The following is an 18,295-nucleotide window of genomic DNA, read 5'->3' as shown; positions in this document are numbered from 1 at the left end:
TAGATGGTGCTCTTTGACCCAGTGATCTTGGGACTGTCCCTAAATGTTCCATTATTTGATGATGTGACTGTTTTGGCTCAGCCAGATTTCTGATTATGGGGTCAGAAGCCAACCCCATAGTTTCCATAATTTGATGGCTTTGCCTTGGACACATCTCTGAAGATTCTAAGATTTGATGCCTTGGGGTCAAACGTGGAGATTCCATGACCTGATGAGGTAGCCCTGGGGTTAATGCTGTAGTTTTTGTGCCTTGAACATATGGTTGTGGAGTCATCTCCACAGAGTCTTGCACTTGAATCCGTGACCCAGGAGTCAACTCCAGAGGTTTCCTGACTTGAGATACTGGCCTTGAGGTCAAATCCTGAGTTTCTACAACTTGTGATTGTGGTGTTATGATCATTCCCATGGGTGACCCCAGTGCTGCTGGGGTTACCTTTAAAGAGTGTATGGATTGATGTGATGGCATTGGAATCATCCCTACTGATTCTGTGATTTTAAGTGGTGGCTTTGGAGGTAAACCCACAGATCCTACAACTCCAGGTGGACCAATAGTAGGAGGACAGCTAGAAGATGTCAAACCGACTGGTTGAGTTGCTCCTGGGGCCAAAGTTGCAATTTCAGACTGTGAATCTCCAGATTCTATAACATGTGGCGGTGCTGGTGGAATTATTCCCATGGAATCCATAGCTTGTAATTGTGCCACTGGAGTAACTTTCGTGTAATCAGTAACTTGATGCGATGGACTGGAGATCATTTCCAGTGATCTTGTATTTTGACATATTGGCCCTGGAGGAATCTTCAATGGTCCTGTGATTTGACTTTCTGGATTTAAGGTTATATTCACTGATTCAGTAACTTTAGGATGTGGCCCAAAAGTCATTTCCACAGTTTCCACAACTGTATATTTTGCCTTTGGATGCATCTTTCCTGATGGTATAACTTTATGGTCCAATGATGTGGCTATTTCCCCTGATTTCATGGCTTGGGATGGTGTTCTTGGGGTTTTTCCCACTGGTTTTATGATATGTGGATGTGATTCATTAATCATCCCCATAGAATCTGTGACTTGAAGCAATGCTGCAGGAGTTACCGTCACATTATCTGTGACTTGATTCACTGGTCTGGAGGTCATCTTTGATTCCATAACTCGATGCTGAGCACTTGGTGTTACCTCCACTGGTTCAGTGACTTGATATGATGGTTTAGTGCTTACACTCACTTTTTTTGTGGTTTCCATTGGTTTCCCAACTTTGGCTGGTGGCTGTGGGAACAAACCTACAGATTCTATCACTTCTGAATGTGATTCTGGGATCATCCCCATCGAATCCATGACTTGAAGTAAAGCTAAAGGAGTTACCTTTATACTATCTGTAACTTGACATGGTAGACTTGGGGTCAATTCCACATTAGTCATGTGGGACTTATGCTGCTGAATCCTTTTTTCCAGACGACCTATGACCCTCTGTTCTATATTAAGTTCTAGGACATGTTTTGGCTCCTTCTGCAGTCCAGTGGTTTTCTCTGGAATTATGTCAGCTCCTAAATTTTTGGGAAGTGGAGTGCCCAATGATGTAACTAAGGGCCTGGATGTAAGGATTTGGGGGCCATCCCCAAGTTGTGACTGCTTACCTGGGATAAGTGACTGTGAAATTTTTGTTTCTGTTCTATTTAATCCAGATTCCACTCCAATATTCACATGGAGCTGAAATGATGGACAGTTTGGGAATTTATTGTAGAGACTTTGTTCAGTGCTTTGATGAATGGGCACAGATACCTGGATTTGAGGTTTCTCTGGTTCAGGAACTCCTCCTTGTGCCTCAATTAAATAATTCAGCATTCCCCATGATTCCCTCACAGGCAGAGGCACTGCTTGTTCCCTCAAAGTATAAACCTTCCAAGCCATATGTCCCTCTAACTCCCACCTAGCTAAAGGAGAAAGCCGGATTGGAGCCCACCCCGAGAATCGTGGTCTTGCCTTGGTGAAAATAAAATCTGGCCCATGATGCAATGTCAAATGACTCTTGCTCTCTCCCCCATTCTTTGTTTTTTCTTGTTGGCGGAGATCTGGGGATTCAAACATAGAGTTGATAAAAGAGTTTTGGGATCTTAAGGGTGAAAGAGCTGCCAAATTCTGTAAAAGTTTTGATTTCCCAAACTCTGAGAGCTGAAAAGGAGGCAGGGGTGTGCCTTTGTTCCTGAACATGGAAGACTGGGTTTTGGGTAAAATAGGTAAACTATGGCTCCGGAGTTGCCAGGTTGTTCCTTCAGAAAAGACGGGAAGGTGGGACAGGCAGGAGTTGTTGCATAATGATCCAAAGGAGCTGCTGTCCTTAGTAGAATGTTTTGCCTTCTTACAGCCACAACAGGGTAAAACAGGCTTCTGAGCCACAAGCACAGAGAAGGTGGAGGAAGAAATCACATCCTGTGATTCAGGCAAACATAATTTCTTAAGACTTGATCTAAGAAATAAAGAAAAGTTTCCATTTGCTTTGAGGCTGGAAAAAGTAGGAAAAGGGAAAGGTAACGGCTATTTCAAATGTGAAATATTTTGGCCCGAGGGAGAACAATAACAACAAAAGAGATTGTTTTCCCCAATATCAATTACTTGTGTGAAGAATTCCTCTACCAGGAGGAGAGGACGGTATGGGTCTCCATTCCAATCAGAAATGATCCATGGACTAAAACCTTTGGACCCAGAATTTATCCCCACTGCCAAAACTAAGTAAATAAGCCACCACCTAACAATCTCTCTTTTCCCTCTCTTTTCCCCTCCCTCTTTCCCTCTCTACTACCTCCCTTCTTTGGTCTCTTCCTCCCTCCCTCTTAAAAGTTCTACCACCTTTGGGGCACCTGGCTAGCTCAGCTGGTAGAGCATGCAATTCTTGGTCTCAAGAATTCAACCCCCACATTGTGGGTAGAGTTTACCTAAGACAAAAACAAAAACTTCCACCACCCAACCTCCCCCCAGAAATGACCTCCCCTGACCTTGCACATTCCAGATGTTGGAAGATCTGATGAAGACTTCTGTCCATGGACCAGAGTACATACTCCTGGGCCCATCCTATAGGGAGACCTGAAAAGCTGGACACAAGAGTAGGTCAATGTCACTGAAGTGATATTAAAGTACTAGTAAGGAAACCAATAAGAATAGTGACTTAACTTAGAAAAGGAACAGCTATCATTGTGAGGGAAGTAAAACAGTACTAGGTACCTTTCTCCTAACTCATACAGAGTTTATCAGTAGAGTAAGCTGAAGAGAGGAGGAATAGATAGTGAAGGTCAACTCTACTCACTGTGTCCAGTTAGCTTCCGAGCAGCTCATCCTAAGTTTTTCTTCCCACTGGGAAGCTGGGAACAGAGGTAAAGAAGCTTTTAGCACCCTAATTGTTGATACCACCTCTACCTTGTTCCACCCCGGTGTTTTACAGATAAGACAACAAAGGTGAAATCATGCCTAGGATCATTAAGTTAATTAGTGGTAGAGCTCAGACTTAACCCAAGTCTCAAGTTTTTATATTTTGAACTCTACTCTGCTGCCTTCACCATGTAGTAGATTAAGTTGTTGGAAAGCGCAGGAACAGTCATGCGAGTAGGGAGTTGGAGTAGGGGAATCAAAGTTCATAACACATGTTTTTCCCCCCAACAGAGTCTACCCAGTGCCTATGACAGGGGAAAAAGTTATCGGAACTTCCTGCACCAAACATTAATCTCACCAAATTTCTTTCCTGATGCTTTGAGTTCTACACGAAAGGAAAATTAGGAAAGAGAGCATGGGGAAAAGAAGCATAGGAAGAATTATCAATCTGTTTACATCTCTTTGGAAGTTGCTAAAAAGAATCTAGCATCTTTGGAGATGCTAGAAAGAATAAGCACATTTCTTTCGTTTACATAATCTGTCTCAAATTCCCTCCCTCAAACTGTTATTAAAGTCTGGAGTTTTAAAGCAGACCCACAGTTGATTTGTCATTAGCCTTGAGCTGAAGAATAAAGGATAGGATCTTTCTGACCTGTGAGTTTCTGGATCTTTTTCAATTTACGCTGCTTTGAAGTCTAGAGAGGCACAAAGAGAAAAAAATAAAATCAGAAAATGTTCTAGGTTAGAGAATCAAGAGCACATTTCCTCTTACAGACACAAATATTGATACAGTTGGTGTCCATAACCACAGCACAACTGGCACCCCATTCATGTATTCATAGATCATTTAATGGGTGCTTACTAAGTTCTAGGCATTAGGTTGGGTGCTAGGACTACAAAGATAAATAGGACCCCTGTATTCTGGGAATTCACATTAATGGCAAAACAGATGTCTAAAGAGCTAAATTATAATACAGTGTGGCAAATATATAACACATAAATAGTATATAAATAAATAGATAACAAAACATATAAATATATTAAAGAAATTTATTAAAATTTATAGATATATTAATAAATAAATAACAGAAATATAAGTGTTACAGAATAAAAGGACAGTGATTAACTGCCTGGGAAAGATGGGGAAAATTACTCAAGAAGTGGCCATTTGTACTGGAGTCTGAAGAATCAACAGAAAGTTTTTGGTGAAAAAAAGAGCCTGCCAGGCAAGTCAAAAGCACCATCACCAAGAAGATTATAAAGTCATGAGTGTCAGGTGCACATTGGCTAAGACAAAAGCTGAAAATATAAGCGGAAGCCAGATTTTGCCAAATGATGGAATTTTTATTTGATCCTTTAGGTCAGGATTTCCCAATCAGTAACGTAATCTCCTAAGTTTTTTGCAAGCTTGTTCCAGGTCACTTTAAAGGCAGAAATTACATTTGTTACCATTTCAAATAAAACAATTTTTATTTCTCCCTTTTGAATCATGACATCAGTCTCAGAGAGTGTATTATAAGAGTCTACATAATATTATTCATAGTATTGCCAAATGTTTTAGCTAAACAGTGTTGAATAAGAGTGTTAAAAGCAAAAATTCTCCCAAGAATGGTGGTTCAACATAAGAAAGTAAATCAATGTGATACACCACATTAATAACACAAAGGGGAAAAAAGATGGACAATTATCTCAACTGGTGGAGAAAAAGGATTGCCAAAATCCAACACCTATTCATGATTTAATAAAAAAAAATAATAAAGACACTCAACAAACTAGGGATAGAAGGGAATTTCCTCAATATAGTAAGGGGTATTAATGAAAAACCCATAGCTAATATCATTCTCAATAGTGAAAGCCTGAGAGCTTTCCTTTTAAGGTAGTGAACAGACAAGGATGCTCAATTTCACTACTTTTCTTTAACATTGTGCTAGAAACTCCGACCAGAGCAATTAGGTAAGAAAAATAAAAGCCATCCTTTCCTTTGGAAAGGAAAAGTTAAACAATCTCTATCTCTATTCATAGATGACATAATCTTATTTACAGAAGATCGTAAATAATACACACACACACACAAAACCCATTAGAACTAATAAATGAATTTAGCAAAGTTACAGAATGCAGTATCAACACACAAAAATCAGTTGTATTTTTTTTTTTTTAGGTTGGTTCCATACTGGGCCCAATGGAGAGCTTGACCTCATGACCCTAAGATCAGGATAAAGATCAATATCAAGACCTAAGCTGAGATCAAGACTTGGATGCTTAGGGGTACCTAGGTGGTTCAGTTGTCAAGAGTCTGCCTTCTGCTCAGATCATGTTCCCAGAGTCCTGGGATCAAGCCCTGCATCTGGCTCCCTGCTCAGCTGGAAGCCTGCTTCTCCCTCTCCCACTCCCCCTGCTTGTGTTCCCTCTCTCGCTGTATCTCTCTCCATGTCAAATAAATAAATAAAATATTTTTAAATATAAATAATTTAATTTAATTTTTAAAAAACTGATTGAAAATAGAAACCCTGGCCTCTGCCTTCAGCTCAGGTCATGATCTCAGGATCCTGGGATGGAGGCTGGTATCAGGCTCTCTGCTCGGTGGGGAGCCTGCTTCTCCTCTTTCTCTCCCTCTGCCTGCCTCTCTGCCTACTTGTGATCTGTGTGTCAAATAAATGAATAAAAAAAATCTTTATAGATTTTATTTTTAAATTTAAAATTAAAATTAAAACGAAATTTAAATTTTAAAAATTTTAGATAAATCCCCTGATATGAGGAAGTGGAGATGCAACATGGGGGGTTAGGGGGATAGGAGAAGAGTAAATGAAACAAGATGGCATTGGGAGGGAAACAGACCATAAGTGACTCTTAATCTCACAAAACAAACTGAGGGCTGCTGGGGGGAGGGGAGGTTGGGAGAGGGGGAGTGGGTTTATGGACATTGGGAAGGGTATGTGCTATGATGAGTGCTGTGAAGTGTGTAAGTCTGGCGATTCACAGACCTGTACCCCTGGGGATAAAAATACATTATATGTTTATAAAAAATAAGAAATAAATAAAAAAATTCTAAAAAATAAAAAAATTAAATAAATCTTTAAAGATTTATTTTATTTATTTGTTTATATTTATTTGAGATAGAGACCATGAGAGAGAGCATGAGAGTGGAGAAGATCAGAGGGAGAAGCAGACTCCCTGTGCAGCTGGGAGCCTGATGCAGGACTTGATCCCAGAACTCCAGGATCATGACCTGAGCCAAAGGCAGTTGCTTCACCAATTGAGCCACCCAGGCACCCTATTTTGAAGTACTGATATAATTCCGAAAATGGCATTTTTTTAAGATTTTATTTTTAAATAATCTCTACACCCAGTGTGGGCCTCAAACTTACTATCCCAAGATCAAGAGTCACATGCTCTACTGACTGAGCCAGGCAGGTGCCCCTAGAAAATGGCATTTAAAATACCAGACGTTGGGGCACCTGGGTGGCTCAGTGGGTTAAAGCCTCTGCCTTTGGCTCAGGTCATGATCCCATGGTCCTGGGATCCAGCCCCACATTAGGCTCTCTGCTCAGTGGGGAGCCTGCTTGCCCCTCTCTCTCTGTCTGCCTCTCTGCCTACTTGTGATCTCTGTCTGCCAAATAAATAAATAAAATCTTTTAAAAAATAAAAATAAAATAAAATACCAGACATTGCGTCCCTCCTAATAATCATCATGACCTTTGAAATTGTCTCCCCTCCCTCCAAAGAAGTAATTCTGATAAGTCTTAGACCCAACTTTCCCATTTAAAGAAATAGAGAAAAAAAATGGAACATATTAAATAACAACATGGGTATTTAATCAGTAGAATCTTGCCTGCAAAACTCTAGAGGACAAATGATCCATTTCTTTAACATATAAATGGAAAGAATAAAAGAAAGATATGGAGGTAGGGAATCTACAAATTATAAGGAAATTAAACACACCAACCAATCTCAATATGTGAACCTTATTTAGATCTTGAGTCAAGCAGACTGTAAAAAATAATTTATATCATTTATGATACATTTGGTATTTGCCCAAACCAAATTCAGTGTTTATTTTCCTATTTTGGTAGGTTTTTTTTTTTTTTACTCTTTATAAAATATTTTTATTTTAATTTTAATAATTTTTTTTATTTTTTAATTTATTTATTTTTTCAGCATAACAGTATTCATTGTTTTTGCACAACACCCAGTGCTCCATGCAAAACGTGCCCTCCCTATTACCCACCACCTGTTCCCCCAACCTCCCACCCCTACATTTGGTATTTGAATACTGATGGATATTTGATGGTACTCAAAGATTATTGTTAAATTTTTAGGCATAGTAATGATACTGTGATTAAGTATTTTCTCTTAAAAGAGTCTTTACCTTTTAGACACACATATTTAATCATGAATGAAATTATGTTACCCGACATTTGCTTCAGAACAATGCAGAGTTGAAGCTGGGTTATGGAATCATGAAGATTCATTATGCACTTTTTAAAAAAAGATTTATTTATTTATTTATTTGACAGACAGAGATCACAAGTAGGCAGAGAGGCAGGCAGAGAGGGAGGAAGGGAAGAAGGCTCCCCGCTGAGCAGAGAGCCCAACTCAGGGCTCTGCTCCATCCCAGGACCCCCTTGGATCATGACCTGAGCAAAGGCAGAGGCTTTAACGCACTGAGCCACCCAGGTGCCCCTTATTATGCACTTCTATGTGCTTTTGATTTGTTTAAAAATTTCCTTAAAATGACAAAAAAAATTATTTACTATAGCTCCAGAAATCCCTCTTTATGGAAAGCTAAATATTATTAAAAGAAATTAAAAAGGCCTAAATAAATGGAAAGACAAACACATTCAAAGATCAGAACACTCATTATTTTTACTACATTAATTATCCTTAAACTGACCTATAAATTCAGTTTCATTCCCATAAAAATCCTGCATATTTTTGTGTGACAATTAACAGGATAATTAAAAAATACAGAAATGCCAATGACCTGGGATGCCTGGGTGGCTGTCAGTTGAGTGTGCAACTCTTGGTTTTGGCTTGGGTTGTGATCCTGCATTGGGCATTGCACTTAGTAGGAAGTCGCTTGAGATTCTCTCTCTCCCTCTCCCTCTGCCCCTCCCCCAGCTCACACATGGGCACGTGCTCTCTCTCTAAAATAAATAAAATAAATCTTTAAAAAAAAGAAAGAAATGCCAATGACCTAGAATAACTAGACAATTTTGAAGAAGATCAAAGTTGTAAGACACGACCAAACTTCAGGACTTACTACAAAGTCTTATTAATAAAGACAGTGAAGTATAAGGACAGACAGACCAAAATAACAAAATAAAGAGCCCTGAAATTGACCCACACATGTGTACATTTATATGATTTATGACAGGGTCATCAATGCAATTGAAAGAGAAAAAGTGATGGTCTTTTCAGTAAATGGTGCTGGGAGAAACGACTGGAGTTTAGAGTGTGATGGTGAGGTAGTCATGTAAGTATAGTGTCAGATTTAAAATTTTGGTATTTTGTTCATCATAAATTTTCCACATTAATTTTTATTTTTAAATAATATTGTATTAAATATTACCTTGTTTACTAGGCTTTTTGATGCCCCTTAAATTTTGTGCCCAAGGTGAATGACTCTCTCATTTCACCCAGTCCCTGCCTTCCTGGAGGGATTGGATAATTCTATGGGAGGAAAAAAGAACTTTGATCCCTACCTTATACCATACACAAAAAAGTAATTTGAGATGGATCATAGGCCTTAATGTAAATGAAAAAAAGGTGGGGGGGGGCTTCTAGAAGAAACATAGAAGACTATTATCATAGCCTGGGGGCAGGCAAAAATTTCTTACATTGGACATGACAAAAAAAACCCTGAGCATAAAAGCAAAAACTGAAACATTGGATTTCATTAAAATTAAGAACTTCTGTTCATTAGCACACCACTGTGAGTGAAAAGATAAGCCACAGTGGGAAGATTGATTTTGAATACCTACATCTGACAAACAATTCATGTCTATAATATGTAAAGAGTTCCTACAAATTAGTAAGTAAAAGATTGGCAATCCAACCGTTAAAAATGGGCCAAAAAAATTGAACAGGAAGGTCATAAAAGAGGATTTTCAAATGACCAATTAACATAAGAAGTTTCTCAATATCATTAGTAAACATGGAAATGCACATTATAAACCACAATGCAATGCCAAACACACTACCTAGAGTGGCTAAAATTAAAAAGATGGTCAATGTCAAGTGTTCACAAGAATGTGGAGAAACTAGAACTCTCATACTCTACTCATGGAAGTATAAATTGGTATAATTACTTTAGAGAACTGTTTGTTATCATCTACTAAAATTAAACATACATAGCACATGGCCAGGCATATTTCCAATGGAAATAGGGTTCCACATCAACAATGTATCATTTACAATTAACATCTTGAAACTTTATCTTACATTTTATATAGACACTTTATATACATTTTAACTATAAAAAATAACTGACTTTTTGAAATGCAATATGCAAGAAGGAAATTATTTTTTTTATTTTTTAAATTTTAACTCCTGCATAGTTAACATACAGTGTTATGTTCAGTTTCAGGTATGTAATACAGTGACTCAACAGTTCTATATACTACTTGGAGCTCATCAAGATACTCTTATGGTGCCTGGCTGGCTCAGTTGGTAGAGTGTGCCACTCTTGATCTTGGGATTGTAGGTTTGACCCCCCCTGTTGGGTATAAGGATTACTTAAAAAAAATCTTAAAAAGAATAAAGATAGTATACTCTTAATCTCCTTCACCTATTTCATTCATCCTCCCACCCACCTTCCCGCTGGTAACCATCTGTTTGTTTTCTATAGCTAAGAGTCCGTATTTTGGTTTGTCTTTCTCATTTTTCTCTTTTGTTCATTTGTTTTGTTTCTTAAATGGCGCATATGAGTGAAATCATATGGAATTTGTCTTTCTCTGACTGGCTTATTTTGCTTAGCATTATACTCTCCTGATCCACCTGTGCTGTTGCAAATGGCAAGTTTTCAATCTTTTTTATGACCGAATAATATTCCATTGTATATGTATATCACATCGTCTTTTTCCAATCATCTCCCAATGGATGTATAATCCTATTTTTATAAGGTTCAAATGAGGCAAAAATAATCCATGACTCTAGACATCACAATAGAGATTGCCTCTGGGTGGGAGGAGAACAGACTGGCGAGGACCATGAAGGAACTCTCTAGGATTATGGCAGTATTATAAGCTTGATTGGGGGTGCTAGTTAATAGGTGTATAAATTTATCAAAACTCATCAAACTGTACACTTAAGATCTATGCATTTTGCTGTTTATAATTATGCCTGAATGAAAAGTGTATTTGACAAAAAAGCCTTTTTTTACATATATATGTACTAGGAAATTTTATTAATTATGTAGCAAGGTGACATTGAGGAATTTACACTATACATCCTTCTGAGAAAGGAACGAATGTTTGCCCTCCCCAAAGAGGGTAGCCAGGCCTTTGTTCTTAAGGACTTAGTTTTCCTAATCCATGGCAAAGAGTTAAGTTTCTCCTGCTGAAAAAATTGCCAAGAACCTTAAAGACACCCCTCATATAAGACTAGACCTGTGGAGTATTTTAAGCTGAATTGTGCCGGAGGCTTAGTATTTGGTGTTTCCAGGGTTGAGAAGAACAGGAAGCTGGCTTCCTGATATGGAGACAATGCTGAAGCTGCAATTACACTGAAATAATGAGGCCCTGAGCCTGGTGGGATTCAGGTCCTCCTGGTCCTAGGATCTCAGAGATAGTAGACTGGGAGTCTTGACAAAGGTTTCTGTGACCAAGCTTGGCACACTGGAACTGAGCCACAGATTTTGCCTTCAGATGGCAAAGATGAAAAGCAACAGTTACTCCCATGGTTTGAGGACCTAACCCTCTGGGCACCTGGGTGGGTCAGTTGGTTGAGTGTCTCTTGATTTGGGCTCATGTCCTGATCAAGCCCCACATTGGGCTCCATGCTCAGTGGGAAACCGACTTGAGGTTTCTCTCTCTCTCCCCCCATCACTGCCCCTCCCCCCTGCTTGCGCACACACTCTCTCTAAATAAATAAAAATAAAATCTTCGTTTTTAAAAAAAGTACCTGATCTTCTGCCGTTTGGGATAAACTGCAAAAGCTCCAGAATTCCCATACAATACAAACGTTGGGGGAGGAAAAACTGACCCTGGGCTTTTTAGCCAACCTAGGTGATAGGAGGCTTAAAGCAGATTATACCCGATGTAGACAAGGAACTTTATTTGCCCTTTCTTATACCTAAGTGTTCTGGAACAATTCACTCCTGTTAAAGTCCATTAACTTTCATGCCTCACCTGTTACATGGGGAAAAGTGGGCATTTGTCTTTTCTCTTCCTCTTCAAGATGTTAAAATGAACTTTGCAACTTTAAAAAACATGCTGCTTTAAAATGAAATGATTATATACCTAATGTCACTTATCATGTATTATGAAAAAGAGATAAAGTGATGTATAAATTCCCAAGGGGTTGACAAATTTTGACAATGAAAGTTTTGAGGGTCAAAAACAGGCTGGGAAAGGCCACTGCAGGTGGTGGGATGCTGAGAGATTTTGTTTGTTTTTTCAGCCAATTTTGGCAGAGTGATACAGTCAGCCATGGGAAGCTCTGTGTATGTGGTTTCTCTTCCATAAAGCCAGGGCTACGTTCTATGCTCTAGGCTTGAAAAAGTTTGTAGGAGTCCAGCTAGCATAGCATAAATAAATGAAGTCCTAGTTAAGACAGTAATACCCAAGTGGGATTGCTGTGTTTGAGAGATGTTTCTGAGAAAAAAATAATTGAAAGGAACTTTGTGGCCAAATATATTGATAACTAGATCTACCTCCAAGATCTAGAGTATAAGCTAATGCTGTCCAATAGAATTTTCTATGATGATGGAATTATCCAAGATCTGCTCTGTCCAACGTGATCGCCTCTAGCCACATGTGATACTTGAAAAGTCCACAATGCGATTAAGGAATTGAATTTTAAATTTTATGTAATTTTGAGTAATTTAAATTTGAATGGCCCCACGTGGCCAGTGGATACCAGACTGGATAGCACAGGTCTAGACAATTTGAGCAGCAAGGTGAATATCTCCACATAAATTTTACAAGCACTTCAAATGTCATAGTTAATTTTCAGCCTCCTACCACACAACTTCTGTCTAATGTTTCCTATGTTGTTCAAAATGCCATCGTCTTGTCAGTCATCCAGGGTTAAAATTCCAAAGTCATTTATTCATTTCACAAACATCCAGGGAGCGCTTACTAAATGCCAGGCAGGATCCTAGGCATAGGGAATACAAAGATGAATATAGTCCTTGTAGGAAAACAGTGATAATATTTATAATTAACTCTTGTATTTGAGGTCTGATCAGGGAAAAAACCAGACTCAGTCCCTTCTCTTTCTGCTTTACTTTTCACATCCAAACTTTTGTCACAATAGCCCCCTGAGGGCAAAGATTTTTTACCGCTGTATCCATAGAGCCTAAAGGAGTGCCTTGTACAGGGTGGTGGTGGTGGCTGGTCAACATTTGAGGAATGAATCCATGCCTCTCCTACCATCCTGCTTTAATTCCCTTTCCCTCCTTCCCACTACACCTCGTTCACAGTCTCCAACTGGTTTAGCTACCCAGACAACTGCCATAGACACTTACTGGAGATATTTTAAACCTTCACTTTCAAAGTGTGGTCCTGGGTCAGTAAGGTAACGGTATATAAAATCAATATATAGAAATTCATTGCATTTCTATTTACTTATAACGAAGCCATAGAAAGAGAAATCAAGAAAACGATTCCATTTACAACTTCATCAAAAATAATAAAAGATCTAGAAATAAACTTAACCTAGAAGTAAACAAGGAGGTAGAATACCTGTACTCAGAAAACTAGAAAAGATTGATTGAAAAAAACCGGAGATGGCACAAGTGGAAAGATAATCCATGCTCCTGGCTTGGAACAACAAATATTGTTAAAATACCCATGCTACCTAAAGCAATCTACAGATTTAATGTGATCCCTTTAAAAAAAATCATCAGCATTTTTCACAGAACTAGAACATTCATAAAATTTGTACAGAACCACAAAAGATCCCAAACTGCCAAAACAATCTTGGGGGAGGTGGCAAACACATCTGGAGGTGTCACAATTCCAGATTTCAAGGTGAACTACTACAAAGCTATCACGATCAAAATAGTGTGGTACTGGCACAAAAACAGACACACAGATCAATGGAACAGAATAGAAAGTTCAGAAATAGACCCATGATTATATGGTCAATTAATCTTTGACAAAGGAGGAAAGAATATGTGATGGGAAAAAGTCTCTTCAACAAATGGTGTTGAGAAAACTGAGTAGCTACATGCAAAGAATGAGATTGGACCATTTTCTTACAACATACACAAAAATAAACTCAAAACGGGTAAAGGACCTGTATGTGAGACATGAAAACATAAAATTCCTGAAAGAGAGCACAGGGCATAAGATCTCTGACATTGGCCGCAGCAACATTTTTCTAGATATGTCTCCTGAGGCAAGGGAAAGAAAAGCAGAAATAAACTATTAGGACTACACCAAAACAAAAAACTTCTGCACAGCACAGGAAGCAATCAACAAAACTAAACAACAACTTACTGAATGGGAGAAGATATTTGCAAATGACATAACCGATAAAGGGTTAGTATCCAAAATACAGAGAGAAATTACACAATTCAACACCCCCACAACCAAATAACCCAGTTAAAAATGGGCAGAAGAGAGTTGCCTTTGTGGCTCAGTCAGCTAAGTGTCCAACTCTTTATTTCAGCTCAGGTCATGATCTCAGAGTCATGAGATCAAACCCCACGTTGGGCTCCACACTCAGAGCTGAGTCTGCTTGAGATTCTCTCCCTCTCCTTCTGCCCCTCCCCCACACTCATGTTCTCTCTCTCTCTCTAAAATAAATAAGTAAAATCTTTTTAAAATTTTAAAATAGAATTATATTACCCAGTAATTGCATTATTGGGTATTTACCCAGAAACTTTGAAAACACTAATTTAAAAGGATATATGTACCACTATGTATATAGCAGCATTATTTTTTTTAAAGATTTTATTTATTAATTTGAGAGAGAGAGCATGCATGTGTGAGGGGGAGGTACAGAGGGAGAGAGAAAAGCAGGCTCCCCCTGAACAGAGGGCCTGACATGGGGCTTGATCCAGGACCCTGGAATCATAACCTGAGCCAAAGGCAGACACTTAACCAACTAAGCCACCCAGCTCTCCCTGGAGTACCATTATTTACAATAGCCAAATTATGGAAGTACTCCAAGTGTCCATTGATAGATGAATAAATAAAGAATATGTGGTATATGTATACATATGCATATATACATGTACACACACACACAATGGAATATTATTCTGTCACAAAAATGAATGAAACATTGTCATTTGCAACAACATGGGTGGATCTAGAGAGTATAATGCTAGGTGAAATAAGCTAGTCAGAGAAAGACAAATTCCATGTAATTTCACTCACATGTGGAATTTAAGAAACAAAACAAAGGAACAAAGGAAAAGTAAAGAGAGAAACCAAAAGACAGACTCTTAACTACAGAGAACAAACATGGTTACCAGAGGTGGGTGGCGGGGGATGGGTGAAAGGGATTAAGAGTACACTTATCTTGATAAGCACTGAGTGATGTAGAATTGTTGAATTACTATATTGTACACCTGAAACTAATATAACACTGTATGTTAACTATACTGCAATTAAAATTTTAAAACAATAAATAATATAAAAATGTGCTTTCTTAAAAAAAAATGTGACGGGGCACCTGGGTGGCTCAGTGGGTTAAAGTCCCTGCCTTCGGCTCAGGTCATCATCCCAGGGTCCTGGGGTGGAGCCCCACATCGGACTCTGCTCAGCAGGGAACCTCCTTCCCCCTCTCTCTCTGCCTGCCTCTTTGCCTGCTTGTGATCTCTGTCTGTCAAATAAATAAATAAAATCTAAAAAAAAAAAGACCTTTGACATTTTTTAAAAAGATTTACTTATTTATTTGAGAGAGAGAAAGGGCGTGGAGCAGGGGGAGGGGAGGGAGAAAGGAGGAAGGGAGAGAGCCAGACTCCCTGCTGAGCACAAGGCATGATGCAGGGCTTGATCTCACAATCCTGAGATCATGACCTGAGCCTAAATCAAGAGTCACAGACCAACTGAGCCACCCAGACACCCCTTGACATCTTTCAATTGCATATAGAATGAATATGTATATATACGAACTCTTCAGCCTGGCATGGAAAGCCCTCTACAATGTCACCTCTGTCAATTTTCCAGATTTTTCTCACAGTGACCTCCCTTTACTTCTACATTCCAACTACATAGGTGTCCTCTCTTCAAACATATCCAACACTCTTCAGTTTTCCCTGCTTTTCCCCAATCCATTCCTTCCATCTGGAAAGTCTTCCCTACTTTCTTCCATCCACCCTATCCATCTTCAAAGCCCTTCCCTTCTTCTGAAGCACAGTTCAAACCTGAGGTCCCCCAGAGGCATTTTATAGATCCCCCTGCTTCAAAAGACTGCCTCCAACCTCTTCAGCAGTATTTATACTTCTATTAACCCTTATCATTTTCTCTTTCATTATGTATATATCCATCTGTCTCCCCAGGTTTGCCTAGAGCTCCTAGAGGGTGGGGTTGGGGTTTTATTTTTCCTCAATGTCTAGTACGCCACCATATAGAATAGGAGCTCAAGGTTTGTTGAAATAAACTGAAAGGAACAGGATTGAGCATGATTTACACTTATAGGAAGACATCCATAGGCACTCTCTCAACTCCCCTCTTCCCCCACCCAGTTTCTCCCCTGGACCAAGATGTAGGACTTTCCAAGGCTTCAGAGGCAGGGACGGGGAGCGGTGGATTTCCAGGGAAGGTTGCATCACATACCTCTGAGGCTCTCTTGGCTGCCACCTGCTCCCTGCTCTGTCTCCCAGAGAAGAGCAGCCAAAGCCCCCAAACGAGGAAACCAAATAGTAGTAAAAGGCTGACATATGATGGAGGCGGCATGGCCAGCCCCCATATCGGTGCCATTTCTCAGCCTCATGCCCCTCTCAGCCAAATAATATTACCCCTCAAGGTTGTGACTCCATATGACATCACAATGGTCATTGCAAGGTAAACCTGACAGGGCCCAGCCAATGTGCGAGCGGCTTGGGTCTCTTCTCTGAGATGTGTCCATCAGAGGCCCCTTCCTGAGGCTGCCCATGGGCTCTGCCTTCGCAGCCAACGCTCGGGAAGACCTCCTTTACCATCCTACACGGATTGGGTTGGACAAGTTGGCATAGAGAGTATGGAGGCAAGATTTCAAAGGAGCAGCCCCTCCAAAGGGCTTGTCTTGTCCTACAAGCATCTTCTCTGGAACCAGTCACTCCCTAGAGGTCCAGGCATGCTGTCATAAGTTCCCAATCACAAATTAGAATACTGAGACAAGTACATTTAGGAAAGCTAGGCTATCCTAAGTACAGATACTCTCAGGAAATGTGATTATATATGGTTTCCTAATTCCAAAGTTTGACACATTTCTTAGTTGCTATAACATTGAAACAGAGAAGTCACTCGGGGAAATTAAATGATCTTAGAGGATCACTCAACTCCAAAATCCATAGTCTCATTTTCTAGAAGATTTATTATGTCATTACACCCAGAGTTAACTGGATTCTCTATGGTTAATTCACTGTAAACAAATTTTATAAAGAATCAACTTATGCTATACTAAAGATGAATAAAACTGGCCAGAGTATTTTTTTTTTCTTATAGTGTTAGGGTCCGTGATCAAAGGAACGAGACTGACACAAAGCGAAAATCAAGCAAAGTTTTATTTCACGTCATGCATCAGGAACCAAACTGCATTAGAAACCAACCTGCATTAGAAACCAACCTGCATTAGAAACCAACCTGCATTAGAAACCAAACTGACCGGTAGGTGCCCGAGTCTTGCTGGGGACCACCGCCTCCCAGTCGCTGGGGTCCCTCCTGGAGGCTCCCTGCCTCACCCTCACCATACCACAGACCCACTCTGGGCGGTGGACGACGGGGCGGTGCCGCTTGAGGTGGCGCCGCTGCCACTGCTGCTCTGGGCGAGGATGACAAGGACGACAACCCCGATGACACAGACTCTGCTCCCCATGATGCCATTCCAACAAGGCCCACTCCCTGGACGAGGCCACACACTGGACGATGCCTCTTCCGACGATGAAGAGGCCGCTCTGGACGAGGCCGCTCCCTGGAATGACGCCGCTCTGGCAAGGCCGCTCTGGACCAGTCCACTCCAGCCCTGGTCGTGGCTCGGAGCGGCAAGGCCGCTGGCAGCGGGGCCGCAGCTGGGGGCGGCGAAGCTGCTGGAGGCAGCGAGGCTGGTCGCCATGGGGCTGCAGCTGGGGGCGGCGAGGCCACTGGCGGCGGGGCCGTGGCTTGGGGCAGCGCTGCTCCCGATGACCTGGACGCTATCACTCCTATGACTACCCTAATGGCTCCCAAAGGCTACCCTAACGGCTATTCTAACTGCTATTCTAACTGCCATTCTAACTCCTCCTACTTCTCCAACGGCTATATGAACTCCTCCTACCCCACCCAGCCTCACAGACTAACCTTTATAGAGGTGGTTGAGCCCGGCCCACACACAGGTGGCCAATGAGATTTCAACTCACCACAGTTAATATAGGCACACCCCACTAATTGGATATGGCTATCTGGCCTGGCCCGCCCCTATATCCGGGGTTTACAGTTCCTCTGGCTAATCAAGCCCCTACAGTAGGAATGTTAATTTGGAAGATCAATTCAATTAACTAACTATTGAATAGCAGGCACTGTTTTTGAAAAACACAATTATGGTATGTCACCTTACAGAATTTTCAATCCACTGGGGCAGCCA

At 40.3% G+C, this 18,295-nt stretch overlaps 1 protein-coding gene across 1 annotated transcript in view; it reads right to left on the bottom strand.

Annotated features, from left to right (window-relative positions):
• LOC123926583 overlaps positions 1-16,455 on the bottom strand; it is a 31,720-nt gene extending 15,265 nt beyond the window's left edge. Inside the window, exons 1-5 of the mRNA XM_045980537.1 lie at positions 16,312-16,455; positions 3,972-4,050; positions 3,294-3,348; positions 2,986-3,081; positions 624-2,459 (exon numbers count right to left, since the gene is read on the bottom strand). Of these exons, the coding sequence (XP_045836493.1) occupies positions 624-2,459; positions 2,986-3,081; positions 3,294-3,348; positions 3,972-4,050; positions 16,312-16,455 (2,210 nt within the window). The remainder of the gene's footprint in view (positions 1-623; positions 2,460-2,985; positions 3,082-3,293; positions 3,349-3,971; positions 4,051-16,311) is intronic.
• Between the last annotated feature and the right edge of the window lie 1,840 nt (positions 16,456-18,295).

Source organism: Meles meles, chromosome 16 (assembly GCF_922984935.1).
Source record: "Meles meles chromosome 16, mMelMel3.1 paternal haplotype, whole genome shotgun sequence".
Lineage (NCBI taxonomy): Eukaryota > Metazoa > Chordata > Mammalia > Carnivora > Mustelidae > Meles > Meles meles.
Note: the sequence above shows the minus strand (reverse complement) of the source record. Positions and strands in the feature narration are given on the sequence as shown.